Source organism: Theropithecus gelada, chromosome 2 (assembly GCF_003255815.1).
Source record: "Theropithecus gelada isolate Dixy chromosome 2, Tgel_1.0, whole genome shotgun sequence".
Taxonomy (NCBI): domain Eukaryota; kingdom Metazoa; phylum Chordata; class Mammalia; order Primates; family Cercopithecidae; genus Theropithecus; species Theropithecus gelada.
In genome coordinates, this window is record NC_037669.1 from 56,295,967 (window position 1) to 56,317,848 (window position 21,882).

At 42.1% G+C, this 21,882-nt stretch overlaps 1 protein-coding gene across 4 annotated transcripts in view; it reads right to left on the bottom strand.

Annotated features, from left to right (window-relative positions):
• Positions 1-18,123, bottom strand: part of LMCD1 (LIM and cysteine rich domains 1) — a 67,657-nt gene extending 49,534 nt beyond the window's left edge. For 2 of the 4 annotated variants that reach the window (XM_025375811.1, XM_025375813.1), the window contains exon 1: positions 17,855-18,123. In XM_025375811.1, the coding sequence (XP_025231596.1) occupies positions 17,855-17,896 (42 nt within the window). In that variant the 5' untranslated portion in view covers positions 17,897-18,123. The remainder of the gene's footprint in view (positions 1-17,854) is intronic. The other 2 variants (XM_025375812.1, XM_025375814.1) reach the window with 2 other exon arrangements.
• Positions 18,124-21,882: the final 3,759 nt, after the last annotated feature.

Genomic DNA, 21,882 nt, shown 5'->3' on the forward strand with positions numbered 1-21,882 from the left:
TGCTTATGCAAATGCTTCCTGCCGGGAATCTCACAGGAATTCCTGGGTTAACTTTCATGACAATGGAAGCATTGATACACACACACACACACACACAGTCACACACAGCACACACACACACGTGTGTGCAGATGGAAAAGGATTTCCTTCAACCAACATTGGTGCCTTGATGGTAAAATATCACATGTGTTTTAGTGTAGTGCCTTCAGCAAGATGTTTTCCTGGTTTTAAACCAAGCATCCTTCTTATAAAAGACTCCTTTTTCTTTTTCTTTTTTTTTTTTTTTTGCTATCATATGTTTTTAAAACTAACACTAAATACACTTTTTGGTTCAGATGTTTTATCCTTTCCTTGATTTTCCCCCACATAATGATCTAACTGTACACACTATATATAGCTGGATTCTGCATGTAAGAAAGTCATAGATCTTTAGGACTAAAAGGAATTTAAAGAGTATTTAGGTCACATTTTTCTAAGCTCAGTTTTATGAAACAAATTAGTTGCAAATAATTCACTTTCAAGGTCTTGTTTTTCAGACTCATTTGCCACAATTCAAATGTAAAACAGAACTACAGAAGCCAAGTTACTTTCCAGAAAATTATCTCTTGAGTAAATTTAGAATTATTCATTTAACCATATGCCCCAGGAAAGATGCCAAATTCCTGCATACCTCTGAGCCTGCCCACATACAGTTCCTTCTGTTTACACCATTTCTCTCTCCCTTCACCTAACAAACTTCTATTTATCCCTCAGACACTCCTATCATATGGTCTTAGAGAACCCTGTACCTTTTATTTTGTAGTATCCACCATGATGATAATTATTTAATTATGTATATAACTCTTCAATGTCATTGTTTCCTGCTAGACTGTAAGCTCTATGAGGGCAGGGTCCCTTTATGTCTAGTTCATTGCTCTGTTACCAGTCTCTAGAATAATGCCTTACACATAGTAGCTCCTCAATAAACCTTTATATAAAATACCTTAATCTATGCTTTATCCATGCCTTAATCTATGCTTCATCTACGCCATCATCTATGCTTCTTGGCACATCAAATCTGATATATGTTAGATATCCTGCATCTGCGTTTGATGCCCAAAAGGGGAGCTGGAAGGAAAGAGAGCCACCCTGTTTTCCTCTGGTTTTCAGGATCCTAGCCTCCTGTGGTTATGCTAGCCCCTCTGACTACCCGCTTCTCTGCCTTCCTCAATAACTTTCTTCTCTCCCCAAGGTTCTCCCACTGGCTCTTCTCCTCTCTTCTTAGAATCTACTTGTAGTTTCAACTATTCTCTCCAGCTCTCATCTTTATCTCCAGTAGTGTTTTCAGTTCCTGGAATCTCTTCATGGATAGACAGATGAGACTGCTAACTCACTCTCTCCCTGTTTCTCCTATGTTTCTGGTATCTTTGCCTATCCAGCCACCCAGACCTGACATCTGAATCCCAGTCAACTGCTCAAGGCAAGGAGACTTGGAAAGAAATGCTGTCTTCTTGCCGCAGAACCCAGTTTTCCTCATCAAGTGGTCCATTCCTAGTTTGTGCCATCCCTTGTGTGGTGTACTCAGGAGGCAAGAGATGACCCTCTGATGGGACAGCCAGTTTCTTGACCATCTGGAAGGTGACTCACTAGAGACAGAAAATCAGACTTCTCTAGAAAAACTCTGCTGCAGGCTTCTCTATGAAATAGAATACAGACAAGCACTGGGAAATTGTGAAAACTCAGGGCAATCAGTGAGTCAGTAAGCCTTGCAGCCTTTCCATGGCATTTCTGGTCTGGGATCATTGCTCTGGAATACCCCTTGATCCACTCCTGCCCTTGAATGATTTGCTGACAAAGTGTTGGGGGAACTCTGTGCATGTTGGAACTTAGCGTTGAACCTGAGCCCTGGCTACATTTTTACTACCTGTGTGAACCCTGGCAAGTAGTTTCCGCTCTCTGAACCTTTTCTTTTTTTCATCTTTAAAATTGATCATAATCCCTATGAGCTTCAAGAGGTGGTTGTAGAAATCAAATATTTTAATGCATGTAAGATGCTTTGAAAACCAGGGATAATTAAACATTAGATGTTTATAAAACCTCATGTTCCTCCTTCATGAATTTTGTTCTCCATACACCATCTGTGTGATTGTTGACTTTTCTTTACACACACGTTTAAAAACATTTTTCTTGAAAAACATTATCTCTAAAGTGTATAAAAATTAGATGGTAACCACGACAAATGCAATAAATATGAATCATTAAATTCTAGCTAGGTATGATTGACTTTTACAAGTTCTGAGCCTGGGAACTAATTGCCAATTGTTTAAAGTGAAGTTCAGCAAGTGTTTGGGATGATAAAGACGTTTTAGCATCAGATGGAGACTTCCTCCTTGACATAATCAGAAGAATGAAAGAACTGAAATGAGAGAAAGATGCTGACTAACATGGTTCAATGTTGTCAGTGCATGTCTGTGTGTCAACTAAATTCATCTTTGGACCAACAAGTCCATGACCCATACTTCTGGAACACTGCAAACATATTAGATATAGATTAGAAATAGTACAGGTTGAGCATCCCTTATCCAAAATGCTGAGGACCAGAAGTATTTCAGATTTTGGATATTTTTCAGATTTTGGAATATTTGCGTATATATAATAGGATATCCTGGGGACAAGATCCAAGCCTTAACCTGAAATTGTTATGTTTCATATACACATTATACACACAGCCTGGGGGGTAATTTTATACAATATTTTAAATAATTTTGGTGCATAAAACAAAGTGTGCGTACATGAGGTACATGAGGTCAGGTGTGGAATTTTCCACTCAAGGCTTCATGTCAGCACTCAGGAAGTTTCAGATTTTAGAGTATTCCAGATTTTCATATAAGGGATCCTCCAGCTGTACAGAAGGAAAAGGAAGAGCTGTGGGTTGAACTGCCCACATTTCATTCACATTCACCATGACTAAGTATGTAACCATGGAACTTAATCCCTCTGGATCTTAGTTTACTCATCTGCAAAATGGGATGATTGTAAAATTCGGAAAAAATGATGTAGCACAATGCCTGGCACCTGGCCTGTACTTGGTAAGAGCAGTTACTATGCCTCGTGCTAGAGTAAAGCCTCTGTTTTATCTTCACACATCAAAAGGTACGACATGGTTGAAATTTCTGGTGTTTTGGTTCTGAGGAGTAGAGGACGACTAACAACACTAAGGATAAAACTTGGGGTCATTTTTCTTACTAGCAAACTAAAGAGGAGAATTGCAGTGATTAAGTGGATCATTCATATTTTAAAAATATCAACCAACAAAGCAATTTCTCCCTGCAAAACTTCGAATAGACCTATCCACTCCTTCAAGAGTGCTGTGGTCAGCATGGTGTCAAGGGCTTGGCTAAAATTATAAAGCACTGAGAGGTGTTGATATTAAGCATTTTTTTTTTTTTAAAAGGAGTGCCAACTCTAAGTCTTCAGGATAAGAAGAAATATGATGAATTCAAGGCCTTCTCAGAATTTCTTGCACTTCAAAGAGCATGTACTTGGCAATGATTCCGCCACTTTCCTGAGTTTGGTCAACGTGGCTGAGGAAAGGCAAAACTCTTAAAATCCACGCAGATGGAACTTTTCCACTGGCCCTAGTTTGGTATAAATATTCATCAAGGACTACAAACTTAAAGTAGATAGCTGTCTGAGTTATAAGAGGTTTGCACTAAATTTCAGCCAGTTTTCAGTCGTCCCTCCAGCTCTTGTCTCTCAGGAGGGCCAAGCCTCCTGAGATGCAGCTGCTGTTGTTCCGTGATCCAGGCCAACCGCTTCCCCAGACCATGGAAATAATTGGAGTTTGTTCTCAAGAGAAGTCCATCCAGAAAGAGAGAGCCTCGAGGTTCAGATGAAGGTTCAAGTTAGTTGTTTGAAAAGGGGAAATGAATCAAGGCCTGGCTTGTTCACCATCCTAAAGCCCATCTTTCTGTAGATAAGCTTAAAGAAGGAGAATAAAACTTGAAAGCATACAAAAATTCAGGGTCTGGTTTGGTGCACTGCCTTCCCCAGTTTCTCTCATTTTCATTTCCTTTCCATCTTAAGATTCCTCCTAAACACTACCAGGCAGTCTCCTACCCATTCCCCCCGCCCACTTCTACTTTGCCAGTTCTGATCTTGGTGCAGAATGGGAAGGGACCACACTGAGGGGAGATTGAATAGGTTAATGGCCTGCCCTCCTCTATTCCACAGCTGTTTAGTTTTTGTATCCTCTGCTCTTAGGGTCTCTTTCCTTCTTTCTAACCTCTCAGAATTCCTTGTCCCTGTCAGAAAGGAGAACAAAGCTGCTCTTATCTCTTTTGATGTCTTTCCTTCTGTCTCCTATTTCCCAATTCCATCCCATTCCCTTTTCTATCCATTAATATCACTGAGCCCTTAACATGTGCCACCGTTCCAGGGTACACCCAAAGGGGAAGAGGGAATGTCTCTGTTCTCAAGGAGCATAACATGGAGAATTTCAGCATAAACAGGATATGACGGTGCCAAAGTTAGGCAGGCAAGACAGTCACTGCAGATGCTTCAGGGCCATTCAGAAAATTAAACGTGCGTGCAGCGGGAGAGTAAGTCCACACTAGGAGTTCACAGGACAGCGAACTTAATCAGAACTGATGGTTTTACGGAGGAAGGCACTGAGGAAGGGGTGGGATTTGGGACCATGGAGGAGGAAACTCTCTCAGCATGCCCACAAGGAAGAAAAAGTATGTTCAGGGAATGAGTGACACGTCTGCCTGGGGCAGCAGAATGTTGTAGCGGAAGATGTGGCTGAAAAGGGACCCATCGCATAGAAACCTGGATGCCAGGCTAAGTTCAATGGCAAGATTTGAAAGGGTTCCGGTGGCAGCTCCTAGAGACAAAGTTCTCCCTTAACGTGACACCTCCAGGGGGCTGCAGCAGGAACTCACTCTTCATGCTTTGCCCTCACATTGGTCTGCTGCCTGGATACATATCACTTTCCAACTGTTTATCAAATACTGTCTCTATTATTATCTAATAGTACTCCAAAGGAAAACTTACATGCAGTAAAAATGCACCAATCTCCAGTATTTGCTCGATTACTTTATATGTATATCCCATGTGACCATCATCTAGATAAACATGTAGAATATTTTCAGTGGTCCAGAAAGTTCCTTCAGGCCCCTTTCTACTCAATAAACACCTCTTCTTATAAAGGTGGTCATTATTCTGATTTCTATCACTGTTGATTAGTTTTGCTTGTTTCTGAACATCGTAAAAATGAAATTACATGGTGTGTATTCCTTTGTGTCTGGTTTATTTTTCTGTCTAACAGGTTTAAAATTACCCATATTGTTACATATGTTAGATATTCTGTTTTATAAATATAAAACGATTGGTTTATCCATTCTCCTGTTGACGGAGATTTGAAATATTTCCAGGTTGGGTCTGTAATGAATAACATGGCTCCAAATATTCTTGCCCAAGATTTTTTGTGAACATCTGTGATCCTTTCTTTTGGACATATACCTAGAAGTGTAACTGTTGGAATACAAAGTGGATATATATTTAACTTTTTAGATACTACCAGACAGCTTTCCACGGTGGTTGTATAATTTTATATTCTCCCTGGCAACGTCTGTGAGTTCCAGTTGCTCCACATCCTCTCCAGCACTCTGTCCTGTTAGTATTTAATTTTACCATTCTGCTGGGTATGTGACACTGTCTCATTGTACATTTGTTTTTCTATAATGAATAATGATGTTGAACATGTTTTCCTATACTTTTAGCTATTCAGACATCTTCTTTTGTGACATGCTTATTCAAGTCTTCACCTGTTTTTTAAAAATTGGATTTTTAAATTGATTTGTAGAAGTTATTTATATATTCTGAGTACAACCCAGATCTATCTATCTATCTATCTATCTATCTATCTATCTATCTATCATCTATCTATATACACAAATATATATACACACACACAAATAAATATTCAAAATGAAGGTCAGAGTGTCTATTTCTTGGGTTTCTTCCCACTTTCAGGGAGACCTGGTGTCAGCTCTTAGCGGAGTGAGATGGCAGCAGACATGCCCCAGGGTTTGTCTTGGGATCAGTATATATAAATACTGCAAATATTTTATTTCTGTGGATTGCCTTTCACTTTCTTAGTGGTATCTTTTCATGAAAGCAAGTTCATTTTGATGGCCAGCCTTCATAGTTATTTATTGAGTACTGCCTCCAGAGGAAAAGATACAAGCATGCAAAATTTGATTACCCTCGTACTGTTCTAGCATTCCACAGAGTAATAAGTGATGACAACTTTACAAACTATTTTTTAAAAGTTTTGGATATTACCTCTATTTATCAAGCATTTCCTCTTTGCCTCCTTAGCCTTATTTGATTTTGTATACATCCCTCTCTTCCTTTTTTCTTTGAAAGTCAGGTGCTATGCATGTATGCATGTAGAACAGTGCTGATTTTTCTTGAGTGTTTATGACATGGGTTTGGAGTTCTCTTGGTGCTTTAATGCTGCCTAGCACCTCTTTCTTGCCATGATTTCCCACATTAAAAATCCTCTTGCAAGAAACAGGATAGCTGGTGGCACAGAAGGGCTTCCCTACCTGAGTGAGGCCAGGGGAGGGAACTATCCTAGCCAGGTGGAGGAGCTGGCACAAGTAACAAGACGGATCCCCAGACAAACCTTGGGGGATGTCTGCTGGCCATCTCACTCAGCTAAGAACTGACACCAGGTCTCCCTGAAGGTAGGAAGAAACCCAAAATACAGATGCTCTGACCTTCATCCTGACCAATATGTAGGACTTAGTAGGTTAACTGGGACTGGGACTTCAGAAAAAAATGGCCATTACCTCCTTGAATCTGCCAAGGAAATAAAGAAAACCAGTAAGGAGAAGTTACATAGAGAGAAATTTTAGCTCAAAATAACAAAGAGCTTTCCAATAATTAGAGAAGTTTAAAAAATTAGACATCTTCAGGAGGTGTGAGTGTTCCACAGTGGTATTCTGACAGCAACTGGCTGCCCAGCTCATCTCATGTTTATGTGGAAGTGGTTCTACACAACACAGTTTTTAAAAGTCTTTCTGAACTTGAAAGGCTATAGTACCTTGAATTCTAATCCTACCTCTCCCACTAACTAGCTCTGTGACCTCAAGCAAGTCATCTGGCCTTGCTGGGTCTGTTTCCTCATCTGTTAAAGAAGGCAGTTGACCTTGAGAATCCCTAAGCCTCTTCTTACTTCTTAAAAGTTAATTTTAATTGCTGAAATATACAGTACAAACATTATTCAAATAAATATAGGACGATTTCCCCTGTGATGGTCCAATTCTGGGCTGGGCTCATGGAAATGTGCAAGGTGGGTGATGACAGCCATTTTAATTAGCTGGGAATCTCATTACAGGGTTGTATCTTCCCCATGGGCTACTGAGGTCTGTTGGCTCTGTAGGAGGACAGATTAGAGGAAACAAAGCTTTTCCACCAAGTCTTGCCCTTTCTTCATGTCCTTGCAAATGCAGGGATGATCACCATAATGTTATTTTTCAGATAATTGCCAAGGAATCATCTGGGATTTTATTTTTCTCTGTTTAATGTACCATGTACAACTGACAAAAATCAAGGACAATCATCTTAGCGGCACTGAGATACCCAAGCCATGTGTGTTTCATTTCAATGCATCACCTGCTCTAAAATATGGCAAGAAGGAACTCACATTTTCAGACCAAGTCAGAAATCGAAGTAAAAACTGTGTGAAAGAAATTGTTTTGATGCAAGATTCCAGATCTTGTTAACCAAGTTCCCATATTTCAGAATGCTGTTTTGCTTCCTCACAGTTCATCAAAAAGTCCTACTTGCGATTTCTTTTCCTCTTGTTATTAAATGGCTTCAGAGTGAAGCTCAGGGTGCACACACATGCTATGGTCCTCTGAATGGTGTTTTCATGTTCTGCTCACATGTGCCATGTGCTAGATCTCACAGACGTATATGTGTGTGCACACACGTGTGTGTTCCTTTCTTTCCATATATATTGCATATATTTGGTTACCTTTTTTTCCTGCTGTCAAAACACAAACCTGTATCTTCCTGCAAAAATTCAAACTCAACCAGAAGGGGTTTTCTGGATCTCCACTGCAGGGCTTGGGAGAGCTTCAAGTCACTACCATGAGAAGTTTTCTACGTGCAGCCTGAAAGGCCTTGCTATCCTGTCACCCCAGTGGGTTTTGCTTGAGAGGAAGAGGAACAGGTTCTCAGATGAGAAGATAAAAGATGTGCATTTGTGGCTGGATGAATACAGTGGAATGTATTTCTCCACAGTCCAAGATGGGTGATATTCCCCAAGTTGGAAATTGAATAGAATGGAAAATATGGGTGTCAGATTTGGAAGGTATAAAACTGGACTGTGGCCTGATCCTAACAGCTCATTCATCCTCGTCTTTCAATGCTCAGCTCAAATGTCCCCTCTTTGGGAAGCCTTTCTTGACCTCCCCAGGTAAGATTAAATATTTCCTCTTCTGATCTCTCTCAGTCCCACACATGTACCCCGATCAAGGTCTTTAGGCACTGCCATGATTCTTTGATGATTTGATTAGGCTGTTCCTTTTCTGAGACCATCAGATTTTAAAATTCCTCTCCTTTTATTTCTCCGTTTCCCAGCTCAGTCCCTGGCATGTAATATTTGTGTAATACGTGTTTGGACAAAATAAATTCTTAGAGTTAGCCAAATCAAAGGTTAGTTTAAAAAGCTTCAACAAAGTAATGTTTTTATTCTCTTTACCATTTCACCTTCATTAGCTCTCTTAATGGTGAGGATGCCTTGTGTTTAACACACATTCCTTATATGTCAAGTACTGTGCCAAGAGCTTAGATGATTGTTATGAGTACAATAACTTTTAGGCCCCTTTTATTGATGAAGAAACTGAGGCTCAGAACTAACATGCCTTGTTCGAGGTAATAGGAAATGAGTGGCAGAGTTGGAATTTGAATTGAGTTTGTTTACTCCAAGAGCCTCAGACCTCAATCCACTATAGCTGTATGTGTGTGCTTACATGTTTATGATTATATGTGTATATTTGTGTGTGTGTGTGTGTGTGTGTGTGGTGCAATGCTGCTAATGCCTTAGCTTGATGTGGAAAGAGTCTTTATATTTTTAGGTTCTTTGTTTATCTGACATGAGAATATCTCTTAGGACAATGTCTTAAATGCATAAGATAAAAATGCAAAGAAAACCAACATTACTGAGATAGTATCAATATATAAAAACAAATTTGTGACTTAGTAACAGATGTGCCTTTACTAAGTTAATGAATATGATCTAGCAGTGGGTATAATTATGGTTATTTCAGAGCAGGGATTAGTATAAATGGTAGGATGAGGATCTATCTCAGCTGTAATGTGATATAAAAATACCTGCTTTCCATTGGTATGAAAGGCATAGGGGCTGCTAAACTTCTAGGGTATTTATCATTATTCATAGCAGTAAGAAATGCTAAATTTCAGTTATAGGTTAGGGATAAAAAATGCAATACTTTTCCTAATTTAAGTTCCCTGACACCCTCAATTCTATCTATAGATCCTAGGTTAAAAGCCTCCCCTCTATCCACTAATAAGATTTCAAAATATCTCTCTCTTATACTTCCTCTAAAATAAGAAGCCCCCAGATGCTGACCTCTCCCCACATTAGAGTCAGATCCTCTTAACAAGGAGACTGGCTGGCCACTGACCCAGGGTTGGGGTGGGGAGCACCCGCGTGCCGTGGTAGGAGGGGTGGCTCTCCTCCAGGATGAGGGCAGAGCTGGGATCTACTTTCCTTCCACCTCTTTCAGCCAGCAGATTGCCCGGGTCAGTCACCTGGATGGTCAGCCTCATGAATCAGTACCTAGAAACGCCACTGAGTCATATAGCCCAAATAGATGCTCTCTTCTAAGGGCAGGTTTCTTATGAGGTCATTAGCCAGCCAAGAGCCCTTTCCCTATGCTCCTGCCCTTTGGTGTCCTTGACATCAATACTATGCAAAATACAATCTAAATGTTCAGCTGCCTCTGAAAACATATGCTGAGCAAACATATGCTGAGCAAAGACAACTGGCCTACCACCACATCACTGTAGGAAGGCTGAGAGACCACTGGCTGCTGGTGGGATCTGAGAGCTGCCAATAGTCCCCCTTGCCTCAGACTCCTTTTCACTCAGTGCCTCTGGTGGTTTCTTCCCAAAGGCCCTGTTTAAAATGTGACAACTGGGAGAACTACCACACTCTTTCTACTGTTACACTGTAGGGATGATCAGAGTTGAGATGTGGCTCTGAAGGTATGTGTCCTGAAAAATCTGAGGGTGGAAAGGGAGGTTGGAAAAGGAAGGAGAGGTATGTGGGTGTGTTGGGGAGGGGAGAGGTCAAGGAACACAAAGACTCACAGAACACTGACATTATTTGACCCGTCTCCTGCCTTATGAAAAATAAATTCCACCAGACTCAAGTTTACTTGGCAGGGATCAAAGCTTTTCTATTCATTGTCATGTATTCAGCACTTAGCACAGTGGCCGGCACATAACAGATGCTAAATAAATATTTGTTATATAAAGAAATGAGTGACTGTTGCCCTATCTTATAAGCAAGACATTGGAAGGAAAGACCAGTAATGGGGTAATGGAACAGGGGAGGGCTGCTGTGGAAACACCCAAGATGAATTGTGGCTATTCGCATGATTTTGCAATGTGATGTGGCCTGAGCATATTTATGGCTAGGTCCAAGTTTAACTACAAAGAGAAGGTCCTGCAGTCTGAAAGCTTACAAGCCCCATGTGATGTAGGTAAACTGAATTTGGTCTTCCACATTCCAATACTTAATAACCTATGGGATTTTTGCATCTTGCTGATGAGAGGGGATACCCATAAGAGCAAGAGAAAATGTTTATCAAGGGTATATTATGTATCCAGGCACTTTATGCACTTTACCTCATTAAACTATTGTTTAATGTAGAACTATGGTTAGCTATCTTTCTCAAATGAAGAACCAGAGGTCCAGAGAGGATCAGTAACTTGGCAAAGTTTGCAGACCTGGCAAATTGAAGAACTGCAGGTCACACCTAGATCTTTGTGCTTGCAAATGCTGTGTGTTTAATGGCTCCTCGAAGTGGCTTTTGGACCTTGTGGCCAAAGCTAAGTTCACAGTCAAAATGTCCACCTGAACTTCTGAGTTTCAGGGTATGAGGTTGACACAAAACTGGGACACTCTGGATGTGGAAGTGACAGAATACAGCAGATACTCTTTTCTCCTTCATTCATAAAAGACGCTGAGAGTCAATGTATCTTGGTTGTGGCACCACTCAAGTAAATGTAAGTTTGTAAATTTCAGGTATGCCATTTCTTATGTAAATTTCAGATATGCCATTTTTTCCTTTGTAAATTTCAGATATGCCCTTTCTCCCCCTGTCCCATTTGTGACATGAAGGGGTTGAATGAGCAGATAACAAGATTCTGCTCAGCTCTTTTAGACAATGTCTCATTAGCATTTGTCTCCAAAGATAAATTTTACAAAGGACTCAATATTTTTTAAACAGGAGGAGGAGACAAAACCTATACACAAAGCATGTGGATTTGAAACAGCCGCCTTGAGTTGGACACTGGCACTCCTTTGTCCTTCAACAGAGTTACTTGCCAAATGGAGCCTTTGTTTATTCTCCCTTAGCAATTACACTTCCTTTTAAAGCATGTCTCCTGGTGGGGGCCCAGGCCATGTTTGGCTCGGTCATGATTTACATATTATTGGGTAGGCCATGGGTCAGGCTGACCAGACATGTAGAAATGTGCATGTCAAGGCCAACCTTATCTCCAGGCCAGAGTTTCCTGAAAGCTCTGGGACAAGGTCTCTAGGATTATTTTAGAGTATTAGGATAATATGTATTATTCTTTAAAAGGTCTCTCTACTAGTCTTTTGCTGGGAGATGTCCATTAGCCTTCTGGAAAACCAGGAGAAATCAAGAAAGTCTTTATTCTATACCTAGGAAATGGCTCTGATTTGGTGTGGGTAACAGTATACTCCTGGTGGTGACCAAGAGCTATCGAAGAGATGCAGATGCCTGGCAACATTTTGCAAATGCTGGGAAGATTCTGAACCAGACTGTCAATGAGTTCAGTGGGCTGGAAGAAATTGATCTGTGTATGAAAGTCACAGTAATAATCATAGTCCCTCCACACCAGATTTCTGCTTTCTATGAATGCCTTCTGTTTCTTGTAGAGTAAAAAGAACTAAAGTTTTAGAGTCAGAGAGGCCTGAGTTTGAGTTCTTAATCTGTCATCACGTGACCTTAGGCAAGTCATTTTAAACTCTTAGTCTTACTCATGTGTAAAAAAGGACACAAATATCTTTGCATGGTAGTCCTTGAAGCTAAAGAGCTAACACACAAGAAAATGTCAATCATCTCTGGACCCTTAGAGACGTCTTTCCTTCCTCTCTTTTGCCTAGCCCCAAACTGGCCTGTCCTAACAGAGAATAAGTCTCTTAGGAGGCAAGAATCCAAATAGGTAATAAAAGCAAGAACAGATTCCTTTCTCTTTTCTGAGAAAAAAAAGTAAAAGGGTTTGCTTCTCATACAAAAGAGCAGATATGAGACAAGGAGTTGATCTGGGAGTTTCACAAAGCACTGTAATTGATTTGTCACTTCTGTTTTTGTGAAAACACAATTTCTGCATCAAATATACAGGATTAGATACTAAATTTGTGTTTCAGCCACTAAAGGAGCCTTGGTGGACATAGGAGACTCACTTCATATGTAACTCTTTCTATAAAAGTTTTATAGAGAGCATTTTCTAGAGCTTTTGCAGATCTACGCTATTGCTATGTGTAAACATTCAAGAATGGTTTGGGACACACCAATTGTTCCATGTGGAGTTAAGGAAATGTTGTGATCTTGAAGGAGTCCTGCAAAAGTAGCTGGTGGCCCTGCACCTGGTGAGATAGTAGCAGCTGGGCAAATCCTCTTCCTGTTATCAAATGGTAGGGGATGTGAGGATATTTCTAAACGAAGGTTCTTCAAGAGCAACAGCTGGCTCTTCATTTTGGATGTCCTGAAAAGCTGCTTCACAATTCCGCTTTCAGTGGAATGAAGTTTTAAGCCTATTTTTTCATAATCATTTGTTATTTGGGAGATGGTCTGGTGTAAAGGAAAGGTCAGTGGGCTGGAGGCAGAAAGAACCCTGGTTGTTACCCAAATTCTGCCACTTCCTAGGAAAGGTGACCTGTCCAAAGTCACCCAGTGAGTAAATGCCTGCAGTTATTATAATGACTCACGCCCCTGCCAGAAATCTGTTCTTAAAATAAAGATTTAAATGGTGTTGGATGAATGGTCGGGAGATAAGAGCTCTCAAGGTCTGTTACTTATCATGGCAAATCTCCACTTTATGAGACACACAAGCTATTTTGAATGTGAAGTTGAAAAGAAAGGACGATTTGCCTCCCTAAAGTCAAATCGAATACTTCTCCTGGAGCCCTCTTGGCTCTAGAGGACTGTGAGAGGAACTATTCCCTTACTTCTCTACTCTTTACCTTTTCCTCTTGGGAAGTGGCCTGCGTAAGGGCGGAAGGAAAGACACACACAAAAGCCTGTGCGCAGCCCCTCCTTCCTGGTCCCCAGCCTTTGCTGATTTCAGCCTATTCTTTTTTCATCCTTGTCACCTTTGGTCAGTTGCATGAAGAAAGGATCAAACCAAGCATCCTCAGAGGGGAATGCCAAAGTCATTTTTCCACTTTCCAACTCGTAGGAGTGTTGGTAAGCTCTGAGCAAATTCCTAGCCTTGGAGCTGAGATGGCTTAGATTAAAGCCTGAAGATAATCTGATGAAGCTCCTCCCTGCCTCCCACTACCACAGTGGCGGATACATTGGTGAAAGTTAACTGTCAGCCCCCAACTCCACATAGTCAGACACACCTGCAGGTTAGGACAAAAATCTGCAATTTATAAAGTAATGGTTTCAGCATCTGTTTTTAGAGAGCCTTTAAAAGGGACTTGGATAATTTATTTCTGTTTTTAAAAAATAAGGCTCTGTTTTGGGCCAAGTTGCTTATACACCTATGGGCATGTCTCCAATGTCTTGGCTATTAAGGTCTTTAAGTGACAGTTTAATATGTTTTTAAGATTGAGGGAGCCAACGACAATTCTCGAGGAGCCGTGTTTACATTGGATCAGCTCACCCGGGTGATGTGCCAGTAGTTTTGCACACTGCAGGAAGTGGAGGTGAAAGCAGGAAGGGCTGAGTACAGAGGGAAGGCCTAGCCTGAAGGACAGGAAAGCCAAGAGGGATGTGACGTAGAGAAGCATGGAGAGAGACATCCAGGTGGACCTGGCAATGCACTTAGAATTACCATCATTTAATGCCCCGTGGGCATTTTGTTGAGGGGTGAGAATTTCTAATTGGCTCCCTGTGGAGCCAGCCCACTGGTGACTGCACAGTCAACTATGAACAGGCTCCTAGCTCTCTTTCTTCTAATCCCTTCTAAATTCCTACAGATGGCTCCTTGAGAGTCAAGGGGTCTGTATTCTTGCAGAACCTAATAGGCTTCAGTACATTTTCTTTGCAACTTCTGACAAGGAGCTTGATCCCTCTGGACCTCAGTTTCCTTATCTAAAAAGTAAGGAGCTCCAATTCCCCTTCCAGGCCCAACATTATATAACTCCAAAGTGAAATGCTCAATAACTGGCAATCCACATTTGGAAGGGAAGACTATTCCACGTAAGCAGATTTTGCATCCATTGGGTGAGAATGAAGGCAATAGCATTTGGTCATTGTCTTAGCTTGTCAAAGCTGAGCAATGGCTTAGGTTCAGCTGAGTGCAAGCTGGGTGCTCTTCAGATGGGGACAGTTATAAATAAAAGTGTCCTTCATTTGCCAAAAGACTCCTTTCAGTATCCATGCACCCACTGAAATGTACTGCCACCACCAAGGACTGCCATGGCTAACTTTGAGTGCTCATATGCTGAGCCTTTTATGTACATCATCTCACTTAATTATCACAGCCACCTTGGCAGGTAGATGTTGTTACTGTTTCTTCAACTTTCAAATGAGGTGAGGATACAGACTCAGAGTTAATTAGCTTGCCCAAGAGCACACAGCTAGTAAGTGGTGGAGCTGGGACTTAACCCAGATCTGAAGCCATAGCCTGCACTAATAATTTGCATCCTTAATCAACAAGAACAAATCCATAGTTGAGATTGATTTCACCCAGAAAAATGGCATTTGGCCTTCAAGGCCCTTTGTTATTAAGACATGTTGGCGATTTCACCATTTTCAGGGAACTGTCTGGGCTAGGAAACCTTCTCTATCCTAACAGAAAAAAAAAAAGATGGTTCAAGAGCAGCCAGTGGTAGCATTTTACTTAGAAAGAAAGAGAGAAGTTGGGGAACTTGTAAGGTCTGCCATGATGTATGTATGTGGCCCCTAGTGAGTCTCTTTCCCTAGCCTGCCTGGGGTTGGTGAGATGATCTTTAAGTCTACTCCAGTTTTTAGATTTTGTGTTCTCTGCTGAAGATCTTTTTATGACTATCCAGTTGGTGGGGATTCCTGCCCCAACCCCCTTGGGGGTAGGGCAATGGAAAGAGCCTGTATGCCATTTCTCATTTTGTAAATAGGCCCCTTGTAGCTCTAAGAGTCTATGAAATTGTTTCAAAATGTCTAAGTGTGATTATGCATCCTGAAGCCAAATGTTATAAACCTCCCCCCCACTGTTACAGATTTAAAAAATAAATATGCAGTAAAAACTTTTCAGCATGTTGCTGATATCACGTAGTACTTAATCACTTCTGTGACATTCAGTTCAGCAAGAGGAGCTTGTCGGTTCTCTTCCCTCCCCTCCACATTTTGAGTTGAAGGCATTGGTTAACCTACAAAATGGTGATCTTCCTCCTGATTGTCGCAGTCCCAAGAGGTAAAAAAATATCTGCCCTTTCATCTCTACCCACCGCATTCTTTCTCTAAGCCTGTAATTGGATCTAAATGGAAAACAAACCCTTTGCAGGCCAAGGAAGTTGGCACTAGGGGGTGACAAGAAGGAGAACATGTTCCACCTCTAATCAGGATAATCACACTCCCCTGTGCAAAGGAAAATAAAAACAAGGCTTCCTCCAAGTGGCAACCCAGGACTGCAGTGAGGAGGGGGAGTCTCCATATACCTCATCTCACCTCATACAGTAACCATAAACCAGCTTATGTTAAAAATACTCAGAATCATTTCACTTTCCAGAGGACAATGGAACTCTGCCACCTTTAGCCCGGAACTATTCTGTGTCTGAACTTGGGGAGGCAGTTCAGACACACAAATATCAATGGTACAAGTTAAAAAATAATGCATAAAATGAAGCCTATGCAAACAGTGTGGTCTTAGCTGGACAGACATTCTCGTGGCTCACTCATACGTTTTTGAGTCCTGCTGTGTGGCATGGTGTGCTATGTTCGAACAGGGATGAACAAGACAGGTTCGTCCTCAAGGAGTCCAGAAAAATGTATAGAGAAATAAGAGCATTGCATGCATAACTCACTACTAGGTAGAGATTAATAGGTATCTTCTAAGAGTCTAAAGTATTATGGTAATTTCTGTAGAAAGGGAAATGACTTGATTCTGCAAATAGCTTGGCAAATGCAATGAGGCATGATACATTCCAGAGAAATGCCCAGATTCAATGTGACTTGGTATACCCATTTAGAAGGATCCACTGGACTCTGTGATAGGGTCTGGGCAAATTGTCTATAAAAGATCACAGCTATAAATTAGATGGTGAATGCTGTGCCTCTAAGTGGCTGTTTGTGTCTTTAGTTTGATTCTCACAGTCTTTTTTCTTCCCCCTCTCATTCTATCCTGCAGGTTAATGGCAGATGTTTAAGGAAGACTTTGCCCTGCAAGACTAAATCCTGTGAAATCAGAGTTTAACAACTACTGCTTTGGGAAATTAACTCACAGTGTCAATATCCCTGCTACCACTGCCCTGAGGGAGGTTAGGTCTGTCATCCCCACATCAGAGACAAGGAAACTGAGGCTCAGAAAAGTGACTTGGTGAATACTGTGCAGTTAAAAAGTGGCAGGAACTGAGTCTGGATACCTAGGGCTTTCCTTACAGTCAGCTGCCTGCTAGAACCAACTCTCTGTGACTCCAGGCCTCAGTTTCCCCATCTGTAAAGCCTAGGTTGTCTCTCTGTTCCCTTCCCATTCACATGTTCTCTAAGTCTCCAGCCTGTGCCCTCTCCCAGCTGCATTCAGGTAAGCAACAAATGATATTGGAGCTATAGGCACAGCCGCAGTCTCCTGTGAAGGAGTTTACCCGTGACCTTCTGGGCTCCGGGCCAGCCCTTCTTGAAAGGGAAACGTGCAGACCCTGGGGACAGAAATCAGTTCCCTTATGCTGGAACTGCTGCCACTGCCAACATCACCAACTAAAGAAACTGTGCATGTGTGTGTGTGTGTGTGTACTGGGGAAAACACACAAAACACTGGGATAATAGCAAAAGGGAGACTATGAGTAAATATTACATGCCCTCAACCCTTACTTCAGCCACCTGAGGACAGGGAGTGAGGAAGCTAGGGGTTTTTCCTTTACAGACCATAAGATTATATATATATATATATATATGTTTCATCTTAATTAAATATTAAATTTTAACTAGCATCACCAAAGACATAAGACCCTTTGCAAATATTTTACAGAACAATGGGTTTGGGATGTGTGTGCCTGTTAGCTCAAACATGTATCCCCAACTATTTGTTTTCCATGCAGTTTTGGAATTTAAAGAGTTTCCTTCTCATTACCTTTTGGGAAGTTTCCGAGAACAGATGGGAAGGGGAAACAAGAAAAAGAATGAGTCTGGGTAAATACAGACAGCTTTCCGCTCACCTTTTTAACTCCTGGATTGAGGTCCTTAGCCACCTTTGCCATCCTCTTCTGGGGTGGAGGAACAGCGCCTGGCTTCTCAGGCAGAGGCGCGAGGGCGCGCAGCGGGGACAGCGGCGGCTGAATGGCCAAGTTCGCGGGCCTGGGAGGGAGCTCTATGCGCAGCCAGGCGCAGCTGGGCCGCTTTAATTGGAGAGCGGGACTCCCTCTAAAACCTCGCCAGCCACTCCGCGCAGGCGCTCGCGCGAGGCCAGCCAATCGCAGCGCGAGGCTGTCCCTGACGGAAGGTTTCTGCACTGTGGCCGCTAGCGTAGCGGAGCGCTGGCTGCCCTGACGTCAGCATGGCCGCGGCCCCTGACTGCCCGGTTCGCTTCTATCCCTCGAGCGGCAGGAATCCGTCCCCACGCCCTTTTCCTTTAAAGGGCAACGGGCCGAGGGTGGGGCGGACGGCGCGGCTCCCGCGATCCATTCAGGTCAAAAGGGAGAGTGATCAAACAGGAGGGCCGAGGTATTTTTAGTGAGCTGGATCCAGAAATAAATGTTGAGCTGTGCTCCCCTTCCCACCCTTTCTGCCTGGTCGTAGGGGGCGCGGGGAGGGCCGAGGGAGGAGGTGTTTTGCAGGAGCTGGCTAACTTTTCCCAAACCTGGGCGAGTTCTCCAGTACCCAGAGAGGAGAAAAGATTCAGCGAGTTATGAATTTTTTTAACTTAACATTTGTAAAGTATTAAACTGCTCTCTCATAACTTGCTTTAACATAAATCCTCTCTATTCCATGAGCAAGAAATCACTGTCCTGATCTTAGAGATGCTCCTAAGGACATATTGTCTTGTTGTATGCTTATATTATCTCAGGTATGATTATTATTATGACTCTAAGACGATAGATGAGGAAATAATCAGAGAGAATTAGTGGTCCACAGCTGAACTCTTGAGCAAGGCTTTAACCTGAGAGACTGAGAGTAAGAGACAGAGAGAGCTCATGGGGGTGGGGTTTGGGCGGGGGGCACAGGATTGTAAACTATAAATTGGTAAGTTAGTAATTTTTAGATAAATGGGGTCATGAAGGCCTGGACAAACAAGATTCCATTGAGTTCACAAATCCATGGAATGTGGAGTCCTTGCAACACATAACATAACTACTCTTGTAAGACAGAATTGGCCAGGTTCCTCTCTCTATGTCATGTTGTTTGCCCATAAAGCCACATCTCTTTGCTGAGCTGGTTCCACAAACTTGGATTCCCAGAGGCATTTTCCCCTGCCCTGACAGAGGATTAAACACAAGCCCTTTTTATCCTAGAGAGAATACTGCCGTCTCTGTTGTGAGGGGTTCGGCCTGTAACGCCTCTTTGCAGTGCCCCCTGCTAGAAACCAGGGCTCCTGTGGGCTAAAATAAAACTCGGTTGCACAGAGACTGAACAGTGGTTCCGAAGTACACCCTTCGGGAGGGATTTGCTGAGAGGGGGAGGCTGCAGTTCCCATTCTGGGGGCTGTCTCTTGCTGGAGGCTTTTTCCTCTTGAAAGCCTCCTCCAATTTAGTTCTTATCATTGTCTCCAGTCGTCCCAAATCTCGGCCAGGGATCCTGAATTGTGACTTTTTATTACACATTCCTGGAAAGGGCTTTCTATTTGTGGCTTTTCTTTTCCAAGATGAGGGTTGACCTATTTCTTCTTTCACAGATTTCTGCTATAATTGATTTTTGCCTTGTTTGCTCCCAGCTGTATCCTGAAGTACCTAGCATGTGATATAGGCTCAGTACACATTTGGCAAATGAATAGAGGTTGGGTTCTGGCTTTTATATATTTTTTAATTGATATGTAATGATCGTATGTGTGATATTTTGATACATGCTTACAATGTGTAATGATCAAATCAGGGTGTTTAGGATTTCCATCACCTTGAACATTTATTATTTCCTCGTATTAGGGACATGTCGAATCACTTTTAGCTTTTTTTTTTTTTTTTGAGACAGAGTCTTGCGCTGTTGCCCAGGCTGGGGTGCAGCAGCATGATCTTGGCTCACTGTAACCTCCGCCTCCCAGGTTCAAGGGATTCTCCCACCTTGGCTTCCCAAGAAGCTGGGACTACAGGCATGAGCCACCATACCTGGCTCATTTTTGTATTTTTAGTAGAGACAGAGTTTCACCATGTTGGCCAGGCTGGTCTTGAACTCCTGACCTCAAGTAATCCTCCTATCTCAACATCCCAGAGTGCTGGAATTACAGGAGTGAGCCACCACACCCAGCCTCTTTTAGCTATTTTGAAGTATACAATTCATTGTTGTTAACTATAGTCACCCTACTGTGCTATTGAATACTAGACTTTTTCTTATTATCAAACTGTGTTTGTTCCCATTAACCAACCTCTCTTAATTCCCTGACACCCCAGCCCACCACTTCCCAACCTCTGGTAACCTTCTACTCTCTACCTCCATGCAGTAAGCAGGCAAGGTAAGCATAGGGAGAGATGGCGCAATGGCACACCTGGCCTGGTTTGTCCAAACTTCCAAGGTGGGCTGCATGTTAAACCAGTATGTAAATAAACAGTGGTCAACAGAAGCCTGGCTTGGGAGAGGAGGTTTCCACATGAATAGTCCTTTCAGTAGCAAATCCTAGGAACAATAGTGCTAAATCAGGATGTCATGTCAGAAGCTTTTATATTTTAGAGCTGTGGGAACAGAAGCCAGGAATATAACAAAGGCAAGCTTTATCCCTTTCAAACCAGGCAAAAGCCTGCCCAGTGAAGTCATTTCCCACTCCCTTCCCAGCCACCCTCCTTGCCCCATCTTGAAAAAATATTGTTCCATGAAATAATACTAATTTATTAACTTTAACACTATTTATTAATAGCTCCAACCACAAGAGTCTCTCCCCTTCCTTATTTTTACCCTTGGCTCCAGGTACAATTAAGGAGGCAGATATTGCAGCTGTTTCTCAGAATTTCTCAGAATGTGAGTGTCAGGAGCTGCTGCTCGGGGTGGCTCATTCCCTCCTTTCTGGAAAAAGACCTGCTGTAGGCAGAGAGGGGATCCCTGCTCTCTGCTAGAAGTTGCTGTCTCCTCAGTTGAGGATTCTGACTTTGACACTTTAAACCTTACACTTGACCCACTTGTTCCAGGGGACCTGTATTCAGAGACTTAGCCGGACACCTGGACAGACTATTACAACTTGGGACTTTTTAGGAGAATGAGGGAAATATAGTTATTTCACCTGAGCCTCACTCCAGCTCTGAGGTCCTCTTCACCTCTCTTTGGAAGAAAATTGGATATCTTTTCCAAGTTGAAAGAGTAGAGATCTGATTTCTCCAAGGGTCATTGCTTTTTGACACTGGGGCTTATTAGAAGCATTCATTCATCTATCAAGGAGTTTTGGGGTACATGCCATAAGCCAAGCCCTCTGCTAGGCGCTAGAGATATCAAGGTAAATAAAAGAATCCTTCTCCTTGGAGAACATCTTGGTCTAATAACTGTTTCTGGGGCTCTCTGGTTGACAGAGCCCTAATCTTACTTGAACTCCAAGACCACCAGTCTCAGAGAAAACAGAAATCCCAAACAGTCCCAGGGCTGTATCAAAGGTCATTCAGCTGGCAAGTGGCAGAGCTGAAATTTAAATTCAGAGTTTTTAACTTCAGATTGCACCCTTTCACCTATACTGCACTGCTTCCATAATGATTGCAGATGGTCAATTATAAGCAAAACAGGAAGCACTTGGATTAAGATGCTGCTGTTGTTGTCCTCATTTTCACTGGTCTTGTCCTAACTGGGATTTTTGACTCTGAGTTTTGTATTCTTTTTACCATTCATGAATGAATTAATTAAACAAACAAACAAAGATTGAATTGGGAAATACTATGGGTTAGGCCATGAGCTGAGGATGCAACAGTGAATAAGACAGGAAATGCCCCTCCCCTCATATAGCTTCTATTCTAATGTGTGTGTAGGGGGGAACAGGCATTAAACAAGTGGACAGATATTTAGATAAGGTAATTAAGGATGGCAGTGAGTGCCTAGGAGGAAATAAATGGACAAATTCATT